General features: G+C 41.5%; 1 protein-coding gene across 1 annotated transcript in view; it reads right to left on the reverse strand.

Annotated features, from left to right (window-relative positions):
• Positions 1–1,208: 1,208 nt before the first annotated feature.
• The window catches only part of CEBPZ (CCAAT enhancer binding protein zeta), a 61,447-nt gene continuing 38,105 nt past the window's right edge, over positions 1,209–24,550 (reverse strand). The window contains exons 9-16 of the mRNA XM_075862310.1: positions 24,128–24,193; positions 23,686–23,752; positions 23,168–23,268; positions 22,776–22,833; positions 16,542–16,732; positions 3,735–3,796; positions 3,511–3,592; positions 1,209–1,358 (exon numbers count right to left, since the gene is read on the reverse strand). Coding sequence (XP_075718425.1) covers positions 1,228–1,358; positions 3,511–3,592; positions 3,735–3,796; positions 16,542–16,732; positions 22,776–22,833; positions 23,168–23,268; positions 23,686–23,752; positions 24,128–24,193 — 758 coding nt within the window. The 3' untranslated portion in view covers positions 1,209–1,227. The remainder of the gene's footprint in view (positions 1,359–3,510; positions 3,593–3,734; positions 3,797–16,541; positions 16,733–22,775; positions 22,834–23,167; positions 23,269–23,685; positions 23,753–24,127; positions 24,194–24,550) is intronic.

Consider the following 24,550-nt stretch of genomic DNA (forward strand, 5'->3'; position numbering starts at 1 on the left):
AAAATGTGTGTTCATTTTTTTCCCCCCACTTATTTAACTTTTTTTTTTTTTTTTACTAGTGGACTTCACTATGCGATCATCCAATCGCTTTTATATTACACTGAAATACTTCTGTATTTTAGTGTATTACTGCCTGTTTACAACGGACAGGCATCTGCTAGGTCATGCCAGAGGTTAGGCCCCCAGCTGCCGTAGAAGACACTGGCACCCTACGATCGCTTGCACGGTGCCAGTCGGATGAGAGGGAGCCCCCTCCCTCTCTCCAAAACCACTTGGTTGCGGCGCTCGCTATTGAGCACCGCATCTAAGGGTTTAAAAGGGCGGATTTCAATCCGCCCGCTCGAGCAGCAATGCCCCAAGTTCTCAGCTACCGGATGGAGTTTTAACTGCTCCTGACGCCGCAGATTTATTTTGATGCAGCGCTGTGAAAAGGTGTATGCATCAGTATAAAGCCCATCAGTGGCCACCATAAAAAGGCGTATTGGCGGTCACTAACGGGTTAAAGGGTTATACTAATCTTGTGAATTTATGGCATAGCCACATGATATGTCATAAGTGCATGATAGATGCATGCCCCAGCTCTGGTACCCACACCTCTCTCGAGAACGGGGGCTTCCTGACCCGCAGCAGCCAGGTAATAGTTCAGTGGTGAGGTGGCCGGAAAAAGGAAACAGACGAGCTCGCTAAGCTACACTTTTTCCTTAACTCCCTTAGAAGTAAATGAAAGTGACCGAAATAGCCGGACTATGGAAACCGCATAGAAGAGATACGTGTAGATCCCAGGGCTGGGACCTGCAGATATTTATGGCATATGCTGTGGATATGCCATAAATGACTAAGATGGGAATACCCCTTTAAATTACAAGTCAGATATTTCTTTACTCTGTAATTTGCATCCATAGGCCCTGCTTTATTGAAAGCTGTAGCATGTTTTTATCTTTAGCCTTTAATACTAGTCAAAGGAAATAAAGAGATGAAGTACCAAGTAACTTTTCTGTAAGGTTTTCTTTGTCATTATGGGCCTGGTTTCTACTATTCCAGATAAAGGACCTTGTAAAAAGTGACAAATGAATGCAGGCACAATAAACAGAGATGACAGAATTCCCAATTTAATGTTTTAGATCCCACAGAAGACAACTCCGCCAATCCTTTAACAACCGATTTAATTAATAAAATTGAGAGCATTTAAAATGTACAAAATACACCTGAAACATACAAAAAAAGTATTTATTTTTTATTTTTGCCTTTTTTAGGAATTTTTGTTTGCTTAAATTTTCTTTTTTTCTTGATGATATTTTTAGCATCTTTATTGTGAACCCAGTTGTCTCGTTGTGTCTCCCACTTGAGTTGCTTGATACCTAGGGGGAACATCAAAATAAATATAACATTAAAATTTCAACAGTTTAGCTTATTTTAAAGGACCTGTCACCTCTCCTGATATTTCTATTTTAGTAAATAATTGTATTCCATATGAAATAACAGTTCTGAAACATATTTTATTAGAACTCTGCATTGTGCCATTCTTCCTAAAAAAATAAAACTAACAACTGGGTGTTACCATTCCCCTTGTCAAATGGGTGTGTCTCTACTCAGTCTGTGAGCACTGAATGGACATTATCAATCTGAGTAGGGATACACCCCCCCCAACTGAAAACACCTAGTTGTCAGGTTATTTATACATTTCTAAGAGGAATAAGAGGAACAGCACAACATCGAGTTCTAAGAAAAGATGCTCCAGAAATATTTCATGGGCAATACATTTATTTACTAAAACAGGCATGTCAGGAGAGGTCGTCTTTAGCCTATTAAAGACACATCAAGATCAGAATGGAAGGAGCACCATTTGGCTTTCTGAGCGCAGATTTTGCTGGAATTCTTTTTCTGACCCCATTGCCTGTAAAGTAGTGGACCCCCCCAGAAATGACCCCATTTAGGAAACAAAATCCTCTCAATGAATTTATCTATGGGTGTAGTTTGCATTTTGACACACACAGGTGTTTCAGAAAACGTATAAGTGTTGGGCCATGAAAATGAAAAACTAAATTGTTTTCCAATAATATGCCGTTTTTAGCTATATATATATATATATATATATATATATATATATATATATATATATATTTTTTAAGGAAAATAGTGGATAAAGCACTCTAAAATTTGTAAAGCTATTTCTCTCAAGTTTGGCAATATCCCTTATGAGGTCATAAACTGCTGTTTAGGCACATGGAAGGGCTCAGAAGGGAAGGAGTGCCATTTGGATTTTGGAGTGCAGATTTTGCTGAAATGGTTTGCAGATGCCATTTCGCATTTGCAGAGTCTCTAAGGTACCAGTACAGCGGAAACCCCCAGAAATGACTCCATTTTGGAAACTAATCACCTTTAGGGAATTAATCTGTGGGTTTAGTGAGCATTTCAACCACACAGGTGTTTTCCAGAAGTTAATGCGCATGAGGGTGGTGCATGAATATTGAAAAAGTGCAAATTTCACTGTCATTTCAGTGCCTAATGTGTTGTGCCCAGCTTGTGCTACCGGGGAGACACATCCCAGAAATTTTTATGCTGGTTCTCCCAAGTATGGCAATAATCTACTGCCTTGGCTACCAGGAGGGCTCAGAAGTAAAGGGATGCAGGGAATTAAATACAAAACAAAAAAAAAACAATACATTTAAAATTCGAGGCGTATGGTATGTTTTAAGTCCATCCTTTATGCACAGGCCAGGTTTTACAATGATCAATGGTGTCCTTTCTTATGCCCCTTTCATAAAACAGGTGCCACCTCTTATGGGTCCTTTTTTCTTACCAGTGGAGGGACTTCTCTTGGAAAGTGTTGTCCTTGTACCATGTGCGTGGCCTAGCTTCCAGAAGTACTTGGGCCATTCTCTTACTGGTTGCCAAATATTAGGGCCTTGATTACCACCTCTTGGATGTCCAGAAATATGCAGCCCAGAGGGGGACATCGATGTAGCACATACACATTTTACAGTGCTCTCTGTATGGTGTGCATGGTCAGCCTCGATTTACACATGGAGCTATATGGCTTCAGCACTCGACAATATGCAGTCTGGATTGGGGACCTTTGGTACTTCGTAGTGGGTCAAGGGTGCTGCTATGGCCGTGTACTGTGCTAAATACAAATTATATCCCTCTTGTGCTTATACTTGACCCACAATACGTTGTCGCTGCATAATGACCTACTCTCACCCCTACTGACTGTTTGCCCAAGCAGCGACCTTGGGAGGCTCCTCTGATTTCTTTCTGGATTTCCTTTTTCTTCAATTTATTCTTGGACAAGGTGGAAGGTTGTACCAAGTTAAGCACAGAGGTTTCCAAAGGGTGCAGAATATCTACTTCTACTACTCGTATGTTACTATGGTAGTGCGCACACAGCTACCTAAACCACATATAAAAAGATGCCACCTTCCTGCTGGATGTCCAGCACACAACATAACATTTTTAATAAATTGTATACCTGTAAGAGGTCAGTTATTTACAGTATCGTAATATACTTACTTGCATTTTCCTTATTTGACACAGCATTTATTCCAATGTTGTCAAACTTAGAACCAGTGTTGTCATCCAGTATATCGCCAAACTAGAACAAAAATACGCTAAATATTAACATAAAAATCCTTTCCCAATTTTCCAGTCATTATAAAACATTTTAATTGTTAATCCTTCAGAATGTAGTACTTAAATTGTAATTTATATCTTCTAAAACAGTTCATAAGATGTACCTCCTCTGCAGCAGCCAACATGTCCTCTTCTTTTAAATGCCTCTTCTTTCCTTTTTTAACTTCTGTGTGATAAAAAACAAACAGTACATAAGGGTGAACATTTATGGAATACGATCATGTTCCAAGTCCTATCGGTAAGGGCCATTTTTGGTTTCTTCTGGGCAGCCTTCTCCGATATACTATAAAGAAGTGCAGTAGGAGTGCACTATTAATTTAATTGTAAACTATTTAGTATACCTATAGCTATAAAGGATAAGTGCACACGTGGCTGAGAAACCTGACGCAAATCAGTCTGCAAATTTTGTGGATCCTCTTTGACTTAATCAGAACGGAGCGAAGAAAAGCGCTCAGAACACCGTTCATGGACTGATTCTGCTCAGAACGGCTTTCTGCAGCGTCTATGTACTGTGATACATAAAAAAAATAATTTTCATAATAAAAGTCAATTACAAAAATAAAACGAATTCAAAAAGGTGTCCATAGCCTTTAACCCGTTAGTGACCGGCCCATAGTGTTTCTACGTCTGTCACTAACGGGCCTTATTCCGATGCCATAGACTTTTTACGTTGCGGCATCGGAATAAGTAAACACAGCAGGGAGCTGTCAAATCTCCCTGCTCTCAGCTGCCAGAGGTATCTGAGGGCTGGGGGTGTCCCTGCTCTGCCGGGTGAGATCGATATTAGTATCGATCTCACCCGTTTAACCCCTCAGATGCGGTGCACAATAGCGTGCACCGCATCTGAGTGGTTTTGGAGAGGGAGGGAGCTCCCTCTCTCTCCCACCGACACCCGGCGATAAGATCGCCGGGTGTCTGTGTCTCCAATGGCAGACGGGGGCCTAATAAAGGCCCCCAGGTCTGCCTGTGGTGAATGCCTGCTAGATCATGCCGGAGAAGTATTGCAGTGTATTATAAATGCGATCGGATTATCGCATAGTGAAGTCCCCTAGTGGGACTAGTAAAAAAAAAGTGAAAAAAAAAAGGGGGGAAAACAATATATGAAAAACACACTTTTTCCCCCTTACAAACTGCTTTATTATTAACAAACAAAATAAAGTAAAAAAGTTACACATATTTGGTATCGCTGCGTCCGTAACGACCCAAACTATAAACTTATTACATCATTTAACCCGCACGGTGAACGTCGTAAAAAATAAAATAAAAAAAGATCTTATAGTCAATAGGAGTGATAGTAAAACAATTAAAATCACTGTCATGTACCAAGGTGCAATGTTTGGAAACACTATGAAGGAGGAATTTCTTTTTGCAGTTTGACCTATGTTTATTAAGTCGGCAGTGTAGGGGTTGGATCGTCCTACCCACATGTTGAAGTCCACATTTACAGTTAATTAAATCAATCACAAATTGTGACTGGCAATTCAAACTTTTCTAGATTTTAAATGTTTTTCCAGTTTGTTGAGACTGGAACGTGTACGTTTTGTTGGCAATAGATTGACAGCATAAGCATCTGATTTTCCCACATTTAAAACTGCCTGTCTTGGTTGATTGAATATTTTGATGTGTATCTCGTTTGGAGTTGCCCGTTACTCCAGAAGAGTTTCACACGTCTGGGAGCCAAGATGTTTTTAATTGTCCTTGCGCTCTCTAAAGATGATTGCTGGTTTTGGTGGTAGGATCTTTTGAAGGAAGGGATCAATTTGGAGTATGTGCCAATGTTTATTTAGAATTTCTCCTATTTTTGATGAAGGGGCTGTTACGGCCTTTAACCCGTTAGTGACCGGCCCATCGTGTTTCTACGTCGGTCACTAACGGGCCTTATTCCGATGCCATAGACTTTTTACGTCGCGGCATCGGAATAAGTAAACAGAGCAGGGAGCTGTCAAATCTCCCTGCTCTCAGCTGCCAGAGGCAGCTGAGGGCTGGGAGCGTCCCTGCTCTGTCGGGTGAGATCGATATTAGTATCGATCTCACCCATTTAACCCCTCAGATACGGTGCACAATAGCGTGCACCGCATCAGAGTTGTTTTGGAGAGAGGGAGGGAGCTCCCTCTCTCCCCCACCGACACCCGGCGATACGATCGCCGAGTGTCTGTGTCTCCAATGGCAGTCGGGGGTCTAATAAAGGCCCCCAGGTCTGCCTGGAGTGAATGCCTGCTAGATCATGCCGCAGGCATGACCTAGCAGATGCCTGTCCATGTTAAACGGACAGGCAGTAATACACTGCAATACAAAAGTATTGCAGTGTATTATCGCAGAATCGCATATTATAGTCCCCTAGTGGGACTAGTAAAAAAGTGAAAAGAAAGTTTAATAAAGTTAATTTTAAAATTTTTTTTAAAAAAAATGAAAAACCCAGCTTTTCCCCTTACAAAATGCTTTACTATTAAAAAAACAAAATAAAGTTAAAAAGTTACACATATTTGGTATTGCCGCGTCCGTAACGACCCCGACTATAAATCTATTACATTATATAACCCGCACGGTGAACGCCGTAAAAAATTATATAAAAAACTATGGAAAAATTGCTGTTTTCTGTGAATACTGACTTTAAAAAAATGTGATTAAAAAGTGATCAAAAAGTCGCATCTACTCCAAAACGGTACCAATAAAAACTACAAGTCTTCCCTCAAAAAAAAAAAGCCCTCATACAACTGCATCGGCAAAAAAATAAAAACGTTACGGCTCTTCAAACATGGAGACTCAAAAACAAATAATTTTGAAAAAAAAGCGTTTACTGTGTAAAAGTAGTAAAACATACAAAAACTATACAAATTTGGTAATCGTAACAACCCGCTGAATAAAGTTAGTGTTATTTATATCACACGGTAAACGGCGTAGATTTAGGACGCAAAAAAGAGTGGCGAAATTTCAGATTTTTTTTCTATTCCCCCCCCCCAAAAAGTTAATAAAAGTTAATCAATAAATAATATGTCCCCCAAAATGGTGCTATTAAAAAATACAACTTGTCCCGCAAAAAACAAGACCTTATACAGCTATGTCGACGCAAAAATAAAAACAGTTATAACTCTTGGAATGAGACGATGGAAAAACTTAAAAAATGGCTTGGTCATTAAGGACTAAAATAGGCTGGTCATTAAGGGGTTAAACAAACCGCTGTTGTTTCATTTGTACATGTTAAAGGGCTGGCCAGCCGGGAATTAGGGAATAACACCCAAGGTACAGGGTGGGGAAAAACAGCAGCAGAGGTGGGGAAAACTATGCAGGGAAAGGTTTAGTTTAGAACCTAGAGAAAATAACGCAGAAAGCCCAAGCAGGGGAATCCTCGGTTTTACTAGATGGGATGGTTTCTTCAAAGATGATGGGCCCCGGATTAATAGACAGGGTTGCAGAGAACAGATAGAAGTGATTGAATGTACCAGAAATAAATAAATAAAAAAACACAAGGAAGCACAGTTACAATTTGTAAGTAAGAATTAACCACCATCTAATTCTATAGATAGAGACATTCCAGTAGAAAAGAATGTGCCAACTATAACTCTTCTATGTGCAGCTTTATAAACCAAAGGTTTACAGAAACAAGAGGTTTCCAGGGGTGACATGCCCTCAGTTATTAGCCATACATTGAGAGAAAGGCGTCATCAGAATTCATAAAGGAATCAATTGACTCTTCACTGCCTAAAAAGGAAACATTAGGTGAAATATTCAGGGATTATTTGATAGAGAGTTAGTGAGATGTGGATTAGGAATTGGCTAGAAATAGAGTTAAAGCCAAACCGGAGAATTTTAAGTGTAATGACCATGGATTGTAAAAGGAGAAGTGAGATTGATAAAGTGAAGATTCTTATATATTTCTATCCAGATATGATTGCTGGAATATACTGTATTTCATCTGTTATAAATTGTCACAAATTAAATTTCCTATCGTTAAGAGTTTTTGCCAGACATTTTAAACATTACTGTAAATCTTTTTCCTTTTGGGTTTATTTAACAGTAATTGTAATAATTGCATGGGATGTCTAACCAGATATAGTGTTAATCTATAGTAACCGTGTTAGACTAATAGAACTAATGGCAAAAGAGAATAACGTGGGTTACTTAAAAAGAGGATGATGCCTCCGATCTGCATTGTGGAATGACCATGTGAAGATGCTCGTCATTGACAGGAGCACATGGTGACATTGCCACATTCTCGGTTATTGTATAGCTGGGTCTGCAGAAAAGTGCACATTTAGTGCAAAATAAGAACTGTAACTTAATGATTGAGGGAAAAAAAAACCTGATAAGATCACAGGATTGAGTAGAATATGTTTTAGGTTTATATGATACGTTATCGGTGTCGTCCACAATGAAAAACCTCATTCATATTTAAATATAATAGGATGCACATTACTAAATGAGGATTATAGTTCACTGGATGAATAATAAAAGAATAGGAGTTTATACACAGTCATACTTGTATACTTTTTGTGTGTACCTTTGTTAAAACATGTGTGAGATTGGATTCTCAGTATTGTGAGTGTCTGTAACAGCTGGTTTTGTAACTGACTGGTGTGTGGAACTATTTTGAAGGGAAATGGCTTGTTTGAAAATCACCACATCAGAAATGATTTGACAAGAAAGATTTTTAATGTCACTGTTACATTTTAGTTTATGATTATTTGATATTAACAAGGTTCAATTGGCATATGATGACACAGAGTGCACAATATGTTTAATCACTTGTGTTAATAGATTGGTTTATGTAATATTGACATATACTAATTAAGGAAACATTTACAAAATATTTGTAAAATCTAAATTTTTTTATTTATACCAGTAGCCTTCCTGTTTAATGAGAACACACACACACACACACACACACACACACACACACACACACACACACACACACGAGCTTGCTGCCAAGTTTCTGGTATCAGATTCCTGTCCAGTCAATCTTATAGGTGGTGACATGCTTGTAACAATTCAGGTTGTCATTTGATATAAGCCTGATGGACAGATTGAGGTTACTGATGATATGCAAAATTTTGTGTGTGCTACACTCTATGAGGTATTGCGCTGAGAGGAGGACCTCACACCTCAGGAATTATTGAGGGCGATCCTGTCCTCCTTCTGGGCACAGGGTAAACAGATGTAGGACGCATGCCTGTGGCCCCTGTGACTGTTCAAATTATTGCAAACAGCCCAAAAACCTCAGTTGAAGCAGTGCCCTCTAAGCCTACAAAAGTTGAAAATGAATGATAACCAGATAAGACATATTTGGAGGCAGGGGTACTGAAGAAATGTGCATCTCCTTATAAACGGCCCTCTCCCTAAGAATGCCAAACAACTTTGTACCTTCCAGGATCTCATAGGGTACTGTAAAGAAAGAGTTTTTCTGCCATATCCACCATCTTGTATCTGTGTAGTAGCAGCAGCTGCTCTACTCAAAGACAAGGCAACAGACAGTGCGAAGATTAGCCTCCAGTTCTTATGGTGCCCCATGCGGTTCGTGAGATTCTTCAAACACACACTAAGCACATGTCTACTAAGTATAAGACCAGTCTCATCACCCCATATAAAACTAACCATACAGAGATTTACAGTGTTGAACACTTCTACATTGCTTCCGCAGGGTCCAACAGAGGAGGAAGAGAAGGATAGGTTACATGGATAGGTTATATAATCAATGGGAGTTTTTGGAGGCAATGGGATAAGTTGCAGGAAATAGCAGACAGTGAATTTCCAAACTGGTGGGAAGTTGATTTCCGGGCGCATTTGATTTCCCAGTACCCAGATCATCAACATAATTGTCTTCATTAATGACAATAGAGATGAAACCATTAAAAAAAAAAATGTAACAGAGGATCCATTATCTAATCCAGATTTTGAGTTTTTTTGTAAATGGTTCCAGGTACCACCATGAAGGATGCTACAAGACTGGGTATACGGTTACTACTGAAACAGAGGTAATAAAGAAAGAACCACTCCCACCGTCCATGGCGGCATAAGAGGTGGAGTTGAAGGTACTGACTGAGGTGTGTAGACTGACTGAAGGTAAAACCGCAAATATATACTGACTCGATATGCTTTTGGTATTGCACATGATTATGGCCTAATCTGGAGGAGCAGCAACTTTGCTGGATCCACAGGTAAACCCATAATGGTGAGAGAGTGAAAGAATTGTTTGAAGCTCTGACACTGCCAAAGCAGGTAGGTATACTCAAAGTGCAAGCTCTTACTAAAGTGCAAGCTGCCCCCGAAGCGAGGGAAAATAGACTAGTAGACAAGGCTGCAAAAGCTGCGGCTCTCACGCCCCTAAAGAGGATGTATTCTTGAACAGCATAGCATCTGGTCCCATTGACATGATAATATTAAGTAGACTACAAAGTCAAGCCACAAAAGAAGAAAAACGAACAGTGGCAGACAAAAGGTGCCAGTGAATGGGAGGATGGAATATGGAAGGTGGGTAACAGGTTTTGCCCACCCAGAGTCCACTTCCCATGGCAACCCAACTAATGCAAAGACCAACGCATGTGTCAAGAGAAGGAATGTGTGCAATGGTGACTAAATGGTGGGTAGCCCCGGGTTTCAGCAGTGCTGCTGCCAGATATGTCCAGAAGTGCATGATATGCGATTGCCATAATATAGGCAAAACTGTGCGGGTTACAAAAAGGAATATGTTAAAGGCAGACTTCCCATATCAGCGATTGCAGATTGACTCAGTTACCAAAGGTGGGACAGTATGAACATGTACTGGTCTGTGTAGATCTGTTCTCCGAGTGGCCTGAAGCGTGGCCAGTAACGAGGGCCACAGCAAATGTTACTGCTAAACAATTGCTCTCAGAAGCGGTATGTAGATATGGGGTCCCTGAGACAATAGAAAGTGATAGAGGAACTCACTATACTGGAGAGGTACTCCAAGAACAATAGAGCAGCTTTTCACACCCCTTATCATCCCCAGAGCAGTGGGAAGGAAGAAAGGTTGAATGGGACTTAGAAGTTAAAAATCCAGAAGGTCATGGCTGAAACCCATAAACCATGGACTGAGTGCCTGCCCATTACACTCTGACCTCACCAGTAATTTAGGAGCTCTGAAAAAACAGCTCACGCAGATGTATAAATAGGTTTATGATTCCATTCTAGATCCTAAGTAAAAGAGGGACATTCTTTACAGCCAGGGGACAGGGCGTGTTTAAAGAGACACCGTAAAGCACCACAGCCGCACTGTGATGTCCGTACCAAGTCCAACTCACAACTTCCACATCCGTTAAGTTGGAAGGAAAGACAACTTGGATACATGCCAGTCACTGCTGAAAGATCCTCAATCACAATGTTGAACTATGAGTCGCTCCAGCTCACCTTTATCTTTTCTGTCATCTCTACTTTACCAATGGTCTAAATGAGGAGCTAGAAGAAGAGTTTAAGAGGCTCTGTCACCAGATTTTGCAACCCCTATCTGCTATTGCAGCAGATCGGCGCTGCAATGTAGATTACAGTAACGTTTTTATTTTTTAAAAACAAGCATTTTTGGCCAAGTTATGACCATTTTTGTAGTTATGCAAATGAGGCTTGCAAAAGTCCAAGTGGGCGTGTTTAAAAGTAAAAGTCCAAGTGGGCGTGTATTATGTGCGTACATTGGGGCGTTTTTACTTCTTTTACTAGCTGGGCGCTCTGAAGAGAAGTATCATCCACTTCTCTTCAGAACGCCCAGCTTCTGCCAGATCACGCGGTGACGTCACTCACAGGTCCTGCATCGTGTCAGACGAGCGAGGACACATCGGCACCAGAGGCTACAGTTGATTCTGCAGCAGCATCAGCGTTTGCAGGTAAGATCGACTTACCTGCAAACGCTGATGCTGCTGCAGAATCAACTGTAGCCTCTGGTGCCGATGTGGCCGACACGATGCAGGACCTGTGAGTGACGTCACAGATCTGCACTGTCAGAAGCTGGGCGTTCTGAAGAGAAGTGGATGATACTTCTCTTCAGAGCGCCCAGCTAGTAAAAGTAGTAAAAACGCCCCGATGTACGCACATAATACACGCCCACTTGGACTTTTACTTTTAAACACGCCCAGTTGTACTTTTGCAAGCCTCATTTGCATAACTACAAAAATGGTCATAACTTGGCCAAAATTGCTCGTTTTTTAAAAATAAAAACGTTACTGTAACCTACATTGCAGCGCCGATCTGCTGCAATAGCAGATAGGGGTTGAAAAATCTGGTGACAGAGCCTCTTTAAGAACACGTTTATCAAACATCAAGTGATATCAGTATTGACTAAATGGCTGGACTATTGTATATGTCTCCATTCCCCTCTTTTTTCAAAAACAATGCCATATCTGAAGATAGATTAAGTTATTGCCTTGGCCTTGCAGTCCCATCTCTTTTCCCTAGCGCATAACCCTAACTCTCCCGAGTTGTTCCTCTTGTAACAGCAGCGTGGGCATTGGTTCCCTGTATGTTTAACCGTGTAAGACATTTAAAAAGGGAACGCTGTGGAAAATAGATCTCAGGCCAGGAATACTGCAGTCCATGATTAGATCTTACCCCAATGACACTGTGTGATGTGCAAACATAAGTCAGGTTAATAAAAACTACATGTTTATTGATGCTCTAAACCTCAGCGACTGTGAGGGAAATTACACAAAATCTGTATCTTGTGTGGGAATAAGAGCAACTGGCAGTTCCCAGTGCTCCGAGACAGCTAGTGAATGGTTGACGCAGGGTCTAGAAGGCGCAATACGAGGTAATCTAACTAAAAAATAGGTGGCATCGATGAATGCCACCGGACAGGACATAATATTGTTCTCCTGGATTGCAGGAGTGTTTAATCACTCCAGAGATGTGCTTCAACCCAACATATACTTCATATATGTGGGTTTAAAGCATATAAGTAGATGCCACCCAGGAGACTAGGAATATGTACCCTAGCCAGACTACAATCAGCTACTTAGATAGCGATATATTATGTTTAAACTTGTAATATGTTTGATTGCAAAAGTATCAGCAGTCAAGAAAACAGCACAGGATATTAAAGTGCATAAAGACCACCCACCACCCAAAGAACCGAGGAGGGAGGAAACATTCAGAGCCACCTGTTTACGTGATGCTGAATGCTGCCATAACTGATAAAGTTATCTGTCAAGCCATAGAACGACACCAAGATAGATGGTATTGCCAAACTTGTAAAACCTGTAATTCCCTACATCTTCAGGTGTGTACAGTATGTAACGCTGTACAATCACCTATTGCTAGACACGTTTACCAAGTACCCACCCAGAGGTGAATGGCACACGAGATGCCCTGATCAGAAGGTAGCCGTTGGATGAGTATTCTAAAACCTGGCTAAGCAAATTTATGTTCAAAAGAAGGGAATTGTCAAAAATATCTTTATATCTATCTTTATACGTGTGAACCTAAAAGTGCTTAATATCTACAACTATGAATAGGTGTAACTGGAGCTTACAGAACTGCTGTAACAACAGCCTACAGAGGGGGGGGGGGGGGGGGTGGCGATTCTATTCTAAGTCTTCTGGTTTATGACTTTGCATTCAGCTGTTACAAAGGCGGACGTCGTGACAAAACTTGACGACATAGTATGTATCTTTAGCCAAAAAGAATACAAAGATGAGCTTGGGATTCTGTATGTTACCATTTGTAGAAAGTATATGTTTGCAAGTTTTAAGGGTAACGCCTACGCTCATTTTCTTATAAAGATGTATTGCCCCCTGGGGCGGGGGACTGTTTTGAGCACCGATGCTGCATGTCATGGTCTTTCTCCGGCCGGACTCTCTCACTCCAGTGAGAGAGAATTAATTAATTTGGAACTCAGATAAATGCAGATAATGTCCAACGTTAAGGGACAGACTAAATTCTGCAGCGACAAGGGTTACTGGCGGAGATCAGAAGTTTCTCTGATCTCTGCTGTTAGAGCAGGACTGCGGCTGTGCATTACACATGTTGTCCCGCTCCTGATCGCACAGGCGCACTTGCTGTGCCCGTGCGATCAGCATGACGTGTATGCTTATCATGATGCGGCAACGTCCTGACGAGCATACATGTCATGTGTCGTTCAACCAGTTAAAAACCCCGTCATGTCCTCAAAAATGTTAATCTGCTGCCAAACCGTCATGACCGAGCTAAATGCAGGGAGAACAGAGGGTGATTGTAGAGAAACAGAAGCACTTACAAACTAAATAAACGGCGCTGGCGTTTAAAGAGGACCTGCCATGTCCCAAGAAATGTTAAAGTTATGTTAATAAACTGATTGCACATTCCCTAGGTCTCTGGCATATCCACAAACATAATTTCAAATTAATGTCCAACTCTCCCTTTCAACAAAACCTTTTCAATAATCCAGATATCCTTCCAAGTCAAACGCCTGATGCATTTCAGTGGTGGTTATATCAACATCTCACCATAATTTTCAAATTCATTCAAAATGGGAACATTTAAATGGGTTTTCCCATGAGGGACATTTATGACATATCCACAGGATATATCATAAATGTCATAAAGATGTGGGACCCACAACTATTTTAGAACAGGGTCCCCTAAACCCCGCTCTAGCTTTTTGTGCTCACGCAGCCTCCCGGCCACTTAGGCCCTATGCACACGACCGTGAAAACTCCAGTAATTACGGGCCCATAGACTTCTATTGGCCACGGGTACCTCCCTGTATGCCTACGGGAAGGTGCCCGTGCCGTTGAAAAAGATAGAACATGTCCTATTTCAGGCCGTAATTACGGCACGGGCAGCCCATAGAAGTCTATGGGGCTCCCGTAATTACTGGTGACTACGTGTGTGCACCCGTAATTACGGGAGCGTTGCTAGGCGACGTCCGTAAATAGTCACTGTCCAGGGTGCTGAAAGAGTTAAACGATCGGCAGTAACTGTTTCAGCACCCTGGACAGTGGCTACCGATCACAATATAGATAAAGCTGTAAAAAAAAAAAAAAAAAAAGAAGACGTTCATACTTACCCAGAACTCCCTGCTTCTTCCTCCAGTCCGGCCTCCTGGGATGACGTTACAGCCCATGTGACCGCTGCAGCCAATCACAGGCTGCAGCGGTCACATGGACTGCCGCGTCATCCAGAGAGGTCGGAATGGATGTCAAGAGAGGGACGCGTCACCAAGACAACGGCCAGGTAAGTATGAATTTCTTTTACTTTTATTACGGAAAGGGCTGTCCCTTCTCTCTATCCTGCACTGATAGAGAGAAGGGCTGTCGATTAGTGCAGTGCAATTTTGCAGCCAAAAACGTGCCCGTAAATACGGGTGGAAACCGGGTGACACCGGACCCGTATTTACGGGCACGGGTCCGTAAATACTGGTGCAATACAGGTCGAATACGTGTGACCAAGGACCCGTATTTACGCGAGTATTTACGGGTGGACAAAAATACGGTCATGTGCATGGGGCCTTACTGATTACATGGTCGGGAGTTACGGAAACAGCGTAACTCGCTGAGCTACGCCGCTTCCGTAACCACCACTTACTACTACGAGTTACATTGTCATTCTAACAATTTAAAGGTCGCGGTCGCTACTGACCGCAGCATTTGTGTTAAACGAGCGGAATCGCACTGGAGTGTGATCCCGGTCGTTACAGTGAAGTGTCCGCTGTAACACAGACCGTGAGCCCTCTCCATACTTCCCCTACCCGGCTATGATGTAACTGTACGTCGTGAAGGGGTTAAGGAAACATCTTACAAACTTCTAACCAGAGGGCACCTAGCAAGAAATTTCCCTTCCCAATCAAACCTCTATTTCCATGGGATGTGCACGTAGGGCCACTATACCACATTTGGTGGGCATGCCCAGTTGCTGGAAAGATGGATCCCTGCTAAACTGAATCTCCACATTAGCTGGTCACCTTGGTCAGCGCTGCCTAATGCCTCGATTTCAGATAATTAAAAAAAACAAAACTAATAAACCTTTATCTTTCCGCTGACAGATGGACTATTGCAGGAAGTTGGAAATTCAATTCAATCCCCTTTTAGAAAACTATTATTACATTTAGGAATATCCGTAGCTTTGAGGGTACAGCAATTCTAGAGGACAAAGTTACTCTATATGGTCGCAATTGCAAGAATAGGGCTGGGCGATTATGACCTAAATCAAAATCTAGATTAATTTAACATGTAACCTCAATTACGACTAACGAACTATTATTTAGGCCACACCCCTTTTACATGCCATTCCCTCTATTTGCATGCCACGCCATTGGATAATTATATATCCCCTGAATCGGCTGTATACTTCTGTATAAACTATACCCCTTGACACTGCCCCCCCGCAGTATCATGCCTCTGTAGCAGCCCCCCGCACAGTATAATGCCCCCGTAGCCGCCCCCGCACAGTATAATGCCTCCGTAGCCGCCCCCGCACAGTATAATGCCTCCGTAGCCGCCCCCGCACAGTATAATGCCTCCGTAGCCGCCCCCGCACAGTATAATGCCTCCGTAGCCGCCCCCGCACAGTATAATGCCTCCGTAGCCGCCCCCGCACAGTATAATGCCTCCGTAGCCGCCCCCGCACAGTATAATGCCCCCGTAGCCACCCCCGCACAGTATAATGCCCCCGTAGCAGCCCCCCACACAGTATAATGCCCCCATAGCAGTCCAAAAACACATTATAATGCCCCCATAGCAGTCCCCAACACAGTATAATGCCCCCATAGCAGCCCCCAACACATCACAATGCCCCACATAGCAGTCCCCAATACAGTAACAATTATAATGATTGCAATGCTATGTTTTTTTTTCTGGTAATTCATATGCTTTTCATCTGTTAAGGAAAAGAAAAAAACAATGCCACTAAATTAAAACAAAAAACAGAAACCACGATAGTCACAAAAAGTTATTAGTACCAATTCACAAAGTACCACACATCAGTAATGTTACCTGGTTCTGTATCCTCTATTTCTGAAGTGTCCATGAAAACTCCTCCAGCATCATCAACTTCAAAATCTTCTTCACACATAGTACCCAACGAAACTTCTTCATCATCGTCAGCTGCCTCAGTATCCCAATCAGAATCAGAATCGTCAACTTCGGATTTCTTCTTTGCAGACTTTTCACTTGGTTTCAAATTCCTAACATGTAGAGAAAAATGTTCAAGTGTAACAAATTAGTGGACAAGAAAGTGTATTTTTTGAGTACATGCCGTAAAATCCTTTTCTCATCCAGTTCATTAGGGGGTGGATAGACTGTGGGGGTATGCTGTTGCCACTTGGAAGCTTGACACTAAAAACTAAAGTGCTAGCCCCTCCAATGACACTAAGCCGTTTTGACTTAGTACACAATTAGAACATTAGTACATAAGAAGTAGGAAAAGCACAACAACCAGGTAAGGAGATAAATTCAGAACCAACAAGGAAAAAACAAAAATATTGGGTGGGAGCGGTGTCCCCCAATGAAGTAGACAAAAAAAAAAAAAAAAAAAAGGATTTTATGGCGAGTACTCAAATAATCACATTTTCTTGTTCGTATCATTGAGGGACACTGTCTGTTGGACGTCCTAAAGAAGTCTCCAGGAGGTGGGAACAGAAGAAAAGGACGTGATCACCTCCTCCACAGATGGCTGCAAAATCATGCAACCGAGCAAAGAATCGCAGTAGCAAAAGTATGCACCTGGTAAAAACATGACAAATGTGTGCAGAGAAGACCAGGTAGTCGTCTTGCACACCTGAGGAGAAGAAACCTGATGGCACAGCCCAGAAAGCTCTGCCCGCCCTAGTGAAGTTAGCCGTAATCAGGAATGGGGGTTCCCTACTCTTGAACCAGTAGGCCTCAAAGCTAACCCAATCCAGCGGGCAATAGTAGCCTTATAAGCTTCCAGACCCTTTAGTGGACCCTCTGGAATGGCAAACAAATTGTCTGCTTTTAGAAAGAAAGCCGTGAGGGATGGGTGAACCTACAAGGCACAAACATCCAGGGTCGCGCAAGATCAGTCTGAAGATTGAGAGCGTGCGCGCGCACAGCTCCGTTGCCGCTGCTGACGATACTCCCGTCGCCACGGAACAGAAAAATTCACATTCTTCTTTTCCACTTTTGTTCAGTGGTAGCGGTGGAGCTCTTGCTGTAACACTGTCCTTAGCGGATTGGACAGTGTCTGAGATAGTAAGACGCCCCCTTGCCAATTACACACCCCATTGACAGTTCAGGGGGTTATTTAAATATAGAATGGGACTGATCTCTAAATAACAGAGGATATGAAAAAAAATGTAACGTGCCCCAGGATTTGTGCAGCCGTGCCTATTACATGGTGCACTGAGCTGCACATGTATGGGCAGGTGAAAGGTTCTCTTTAAGAATAATTTTAAATAACTAGGCTACAAGCTGAAGCGAAGGACCTCCTTGGTAGCATTCTCAGGAATACTGCCTGTGTCATGCGCATCACAAGAAAGACAGCGGGAGCTCAGGGAGTTAAATGCATGGCTGTAGTCTTGGTGTAGAGGAGAAGGCTGTGGGTTCCTAGAGCACTGGGCTGACTTTTCAATGGGGTACAAACTGTATTCTGCAGAAGATTTGTACCTAAATGGAAGGGGGTTCGCTGTGCTGGGGGAGAGAATTCTAGCTGGGGTGGCGGAGTATTTAAACTAGGGCTGAGGAGGGAGGTCAATTTGGAAAATAAAGGGGTAGTTAGGCTAGAGAGGGGTCAGACTATATTTCTCCCCCCAAAAGACTGGGGAGAGGACTAGGCAACAAGATAAGAAGATCCTTTTGTTACAAAACAGCAATGAAAATAAAAATGTCCAAATAATGTCAAATAATCAAATTTCTGATAGCGAACATGAAAATTTGACATGCCAGTTAAAGTGTATGTTCACAAATGCCAGAAGTCTAGCAAGCAAAATGGGGAGCTGGAGGCCTTGGTACTGGAGAAACATATAGATATAGTTGGTGTTGCTGAAACATGGCCAGACTCTTCACCTGATTGGGCTGTAAACCTACAGGGTTTTACATTGTTTCGAAAAGACAGGGAAAATAGGAAAGGCGGTGGTGTATATCTGTATGTGAGAAGTGATGAAGGAGAGTGTGAAAGAGGAAATTGTGGGTGAAGATTGTGAGGAGGTTGAAACCTTGTGGGTGGAATTATAAAGGGGGTCAACACCGAAAAATCTAATTTTGGTGTAATCTAGAGACCCCGGATTAATAGTACTATTTCTATTTTTGCAGACTACACCAAGCTATGTAGCATTGTTTAGTCTATGGAAGAGGTTTCTAAATTGCAAGCTGATTTGGACACACTAAGTTTTTGGGCAAATGAGGTTTAAAGAGACTCTGTCACCACATTATGAGTGCCCTATCTCCTACATAAGGAGATGGGAGTTATAATGTAGGTGACAGAAGTGCTTTTTATTTAGAAAAACGATCTATTTTTACCACTTTTTGAGCGATTTTTAGCTTTATGCTAATTTCTTAATGCCCAAGTGGGCGTGCTTTTACTTTAGACCAAGTGGGCGTTGTACAGAGGAGTGTATGATGCTGACCAATCAGCGTCATGCACTTCTCCATTCATTTACACTGCACTAGCGATATAGCTATATCGCTATGTGCAGCCACATACACAAACATTACTGCAGTGTCCTGACAATGAATATACATTACCTTTAGCCAGGACGTCATGTGTATTCAGAATCCTGACACGTCTGTCATTTAAAACGAGATCACGTTTGCCTTGTTCGAAATCTCACAGAAAAGATTCGGACGTGTCAGGATTCTGAATACACATGACGTCCTGGCTGGAGGTAATGTATATTCATTGTCAGGACACTGCAGTAATGTTAGTGTTTGTGTATGTGGCTGCACATAGCGATATAGCTATAATCGCTAGTGCAGTGTAAATGAATGGAGAAGTGCATGACGCTGATTGGTCAGCGTCATACACTCCTCTGTACAACGCCCACTTGGTCTAAAGTAAAAACACGCCCACTTGGGCATTAAGAAACGAATTAGCATAAAGCTAAAAATCGCTCATAAAGTGGTAAAAATAGATTGTTTTTCTAAATAAAAAGCACTGCTGTCACCTACATTATAGCGCCCATCTCCTTATGTAGGAGATAGTCTGTCACCACATTATAAGTGCCCTTTCTTTAATGTAGATAAATGTAAAGTTATGCATATGGGTACCAACAATCTGCATGCATCATATGTCTTAGAGGGAGCTACACTGGGAGAGTCACTTGTTGAGAAGGATCTTAGTGTACTTGTAGATCATAAACTAAATAACAGCATGCAATGTCAATCAGCTGCTTCTAAGGCCAACAAGATATTGTCGTGCATTAAAAGAGGCATGGACTCGCGAGACTCATCTAGAATATGCAGTTCAGTTCTGGGCTCCAGTTCATAGAAAGGATGCCCTGGAGTTGGAAAAAATACAAAGAAGAGCAACCAAGCTAATAAGAGGCATGGAGATTCTAAGTTATGAGGAAAGATTAAAATAATTAAACCTATTTAGCTTTGAAAAGAGACGATCAAGAGGGGACAAGATTATTTCGTATAAATATATGAATGGCACATACAAAAAATATGGTGACATCCTGTTCCATGTACAGCCCCATCAAAAAATATGGGGGCACTCCTCCCGTCTGGACAAAAAAAAGGTTCAATCTGCAGAGGCGACAAGCCCTCTTTACTGTGAACCTATGGAATAGCCTACTGCAGGAGCTGGTCACATTAGCTACAGTAGATGGCTTTAAAAAAGGCTTACATCATTTCCTAGAACAAAAAAATATCAGCTCCTATGTCAACGGGTAGAATTTTTGTTTCATCACTTTGGTACCAAAGTACTTTCACGCAGAGGTGGAGATACAGGTGTCGTGACCAGAGAGAATTTTGATGAAAACCCACGGGGCCGTTGCAAGGCCAAACAGCAGCGCCACAAATTAGTAATGGTGCTGCAAAGCGCAGTGAGCCAAAATGGGACGAGAAAGATTGGAGTAGAAGCCTTGGAATCTGATCTGCAGTCACGGGGATGATTACTCTTTGAAATAGCAGAGAGTCTATTGCCTGACAAAAAGCGGTCGCCTTGAAAGTAGACTGAGGAAGTGTGCACTGGAAGAAATGTTCAAGTGGAAGGCTGGTAAACTCTATCTTGTACCTTAAGTGTACCAGCTCCTGAACCTAGGTGTCCAAGATGTGGGAGAGCCAGACGTACCGGCCCCCCAACCAACCTGAATAAAGCGGGAGCGCACCTTCAGGCCTGGTCTTGCCCGCTCCGGCTTTGGCAGTCTAAGGGCATGGACGCCAGTGAGGACGGAACTTGAAGGAGGGCTTGTTCTTGAGGCCCTGCTGAGACAGATGTCTAGAGGACAAAAGGATTGGCGAACAACTAAACTCAACTCTCTCATCCAGGTCTACTTCGCTCCCAGCAATCCATTGACTAGCAGGGGCACCCTCTCAGTGAGCACTCTTCATGTGAGGGGGGGACACTAGTGGGGACAAGTAGAGAAGGGGTGCTGGTTACATTCTTGTCCCCGCCTTCTCGCTTACTACAAACACTAGTTAAGACTGGATTGGCTCAGTGTCTGCAGTTGGGGTATATTCTGTAGTAGGGGCTATAATTTTTTAGTTATTAGAGTCAAGCCTCCTAGTGGCAACAACATATACCCACAATCTGTGTCACCCAATGATACGAACGAGAAATCAGGACTTACGGCCTTGTTCACAGTGTAGATTTGCTGCAGACTTTGAATGTTCACCTGGATTCAATTCAGGTTTTGGCTTAAAAAAAATGAACGCAAAATCTGCACTGCATGAACAAGGCCTAATATTAAAATACAATTTTAAGTAAATTCTATTTTTTTTTTTGAAATTTTTTTTTTTTTAAGATCTCTTATTTCTAGTGCCAGACAATTAGCAAAATATTTTAATCTATATCTGCTGAAAGTAAACATCCACCTTTGATTTTTTTTCAAAATAGGTCCAAAAACTTTAATTAATCTAATGCTGGATTCACACGAGCACGAGAACTACTGTCCCGTACGGAAAACATGATTACAGTACGGGACAGTTGCCCCGCAGCGAGGCAGGGACTCCTAGCGTCGTACATAACTATTATGCTAGGAGCCCGGCTCCCTGCAGTGTGTTCGGTCCAGGACTTGCGGCCGAAATACGTTCCGTCCGTTACGGACTGAACATGCTCGTGTGAATCCAGCCTAATAGTATACCTGATATATATCAACTTCGTCATTTTCTTACTTTTAAAATGTTTTTTTTTCCCCATGCAAATTCTGTGTAAAGTTACTGCCTCTAGATGTACCCCTTCCTGTAATCTTATGTTCACCCCTGTTGTCAAGCAAAATCCATCCCTAGTTACAGAGCAGAATTGACCGACTGCAGAAATTGGGGGTGTGTCTTCACTGTCTGCCAAAAGAAGTCTATGGAGAAGGGAGGGGGAGCAGGAGTAGTGAGCAGAGTATGACACACAGACAAGTTGCCTATACAAGTCTATGGAGAGGGAAGGAGGAGCAGGAACAGAATAAGAAAGAAACATACAGACATGCTGCAGCTTCCTGGTAAGTGTTATTTCTCACCCCAGTGCTGGATTCTCAGCTACACTGCTCATTACTGCTGTATAATCTTCTCCATGCTGCTGCAGCTTCTATATACAGTATATGTGATAGATAGAGATAGGAGAGTAGAATTCTACTTTACTACGTGTGTAGTGTATAGAAGATATGATAGCCGTTAGGCTCTGCCCACTAGCTCAGAGAACACAGAGAATTAAGAGATTGAGCTTGCAGAGAGAAAAATGTAAGATGATGACATATTTTAGTCATATAATGGCCAGAAATAGTGTTATTCCTCATGTACACACAGCTTATTCTGAAAAGTCACCTGAAAAATTAGGTACTTTAAACCCTGGACCTTTTCTTGTCCCAAGTACAAACAAATTCACCATGGTAAAGGTGCAGCAGTCATTGCCATTGTGTTTGTGCTCTGCCATATTAAGGCTTAGTGATCATGCCTGTGCAAATGCAGTGGCATCTTTGAAATGGTGTTATCTGCCCATAGGGGACACAAATACAAACATTCTTGTATGCTCAGCGGGCAAGCAGGATTACTGTAGCTTAAACATCCATAACAGAAATCCTTCAGTATGTACGTTAAGAAAACAATCCACAAACTTACCCAGCAAAATCAAGAACATTGTCCATTCCAGTGTAAAAACTGTCTCCTTCAAACGAGTCTATAATACAAGTAAACATGCAAATGAAAAGCCATTTCCTGTAGTGCTACATGACAAGTGCACTTTTCTAAGACAAACACTGCTTTGGAGGTATAAAAGGATGATATATTAGAAGATTATATATAATGTAGTCCTCATATCCATTTGTGACAAACTGTATAGAGACACTAGCTATAAGAGCCATTGTCCAGAGAATACCAATCTTTTAGAGGGGGTCATTTTCCCCAAGGACTGTGACTGCAGTTGCCACTTAGCCCCCTTTACTAAAGCAACCACATTAATACCAATGATACTGTGTATTCTGTTATAGGAAATCGTATACTTGTCCTCATACCAAGAATTTTTTCAAACTCATCATCATCAACATCTTGTAAACTTTCTTCAGCTTCATTACGCTTATACTTCTGTTTATCTGTAGACAACTTCTTGAAGTATCTAAGTTTTGGATAAAAAAAAAATATATATATTTTTTAGAGTTAATGGAATCCTTATAGGATATAACAGGTGAACCATATATAAAAGCACAGTAGGTATGGCAACCTAGAGCTGTTCTCTGGATGTGTTCAGTCAAATGCAAGCCTTGTGCAGTGTAACTGTGCTAGGATACAAACATTACAATGTGGTAGATGATGCCTGGATTAGAAAACTTTTTTCCATCTGCAACTTTGGCTTTTGGATAACAGCACATATATACTATAAATACAGGTTTATTATTACAATTAATTGATATAGCGACTATTAACTCTTAGACCACATTTAGCACATGCATGTAGTCCGCCACTTTTATCCTTTTCACATTTTTTGGGTTATAAATGTTCTATAGTTAACTTTTCATCTGTACATATATTTTACCTGTGGAAGAAAACTTCATCTACTGGGATTTCACGCTCTTCTTTTTCCAGGAAAATCGCATTGTTCACTAAAACAGAATTCAATTACTGAAAACAACTTAGATAGGGAGCACTCATGAAGCTAAAGTCAAACTTTGTACAGATGCAGTTAGACTACATATGTAATTGAGACTACACTTGGATCTAAAATATAAAATATCAGTGAAGTAGGCTTGGAGCAACCTTGATATACTGTATATATTAGAGGTCCGTACTCACTCAGTGTTGGGCCTCATGCACACAAGCATATTAAGAATAATAAAGATATAGAGGAAGACTATGATGTTTTATTTGCATCTAGCTCAGCATTTGTGGCAGTATTCTAGTCTTTAAAGCTTTCTTTCAGTCTGTACGGAAAATATCTTGTGTAGACAGATGTGACGTTGATAAAGAAAACAACGTACCTGGCTGTCTTTCTTGGTTCATGTACAACCTCTTCTTTTGGTGCATTAAATAGCCTCTGTTGTTTTCTGTGCAAAGAGACAAAGAATAAAAATAAATAAATTGTGTTTTACATGGAGAGATCATTCATACATTTGAAGATAAAAAAAAAACCAAAAACAACCCCTTATCCATCTAAAGCTTTGCTCACATTTTTGGGCCATATGTCGGACATACATATTTGTATACCAAAGAACATACAAGCATACTGTAACGTTCCTATAGATTACGATGAGGAAAATATGACAAAACAGATTGGGGAAAGTTAACAACGTTCCTTCGCCAGTTTTCTTGAAAAGATATATCGCAAACAGCCCAAAAGGTGCAAAAAATTTCACTTCTGGATAGTTTCCCTTGCTCTGGCGCCTTGTGTGGATTTTATTAAA

The sequence above is a fragment of the Rhinoderma darwinii genome, chromosome 4 (genome assembly GCF_050947455.1).
Source record: "Rhinoderma darwinii isolate aRhiDar2 chromosome 4, aRhiDar2.hap1, whole genome shotgun sequence".
Lineage (NCBI taxonomy): Eukaryota > Metazoa > Chordata > Amphibia > Anura > Rhinodermatidae > Rhinoderma > Rhinoderma darwinii.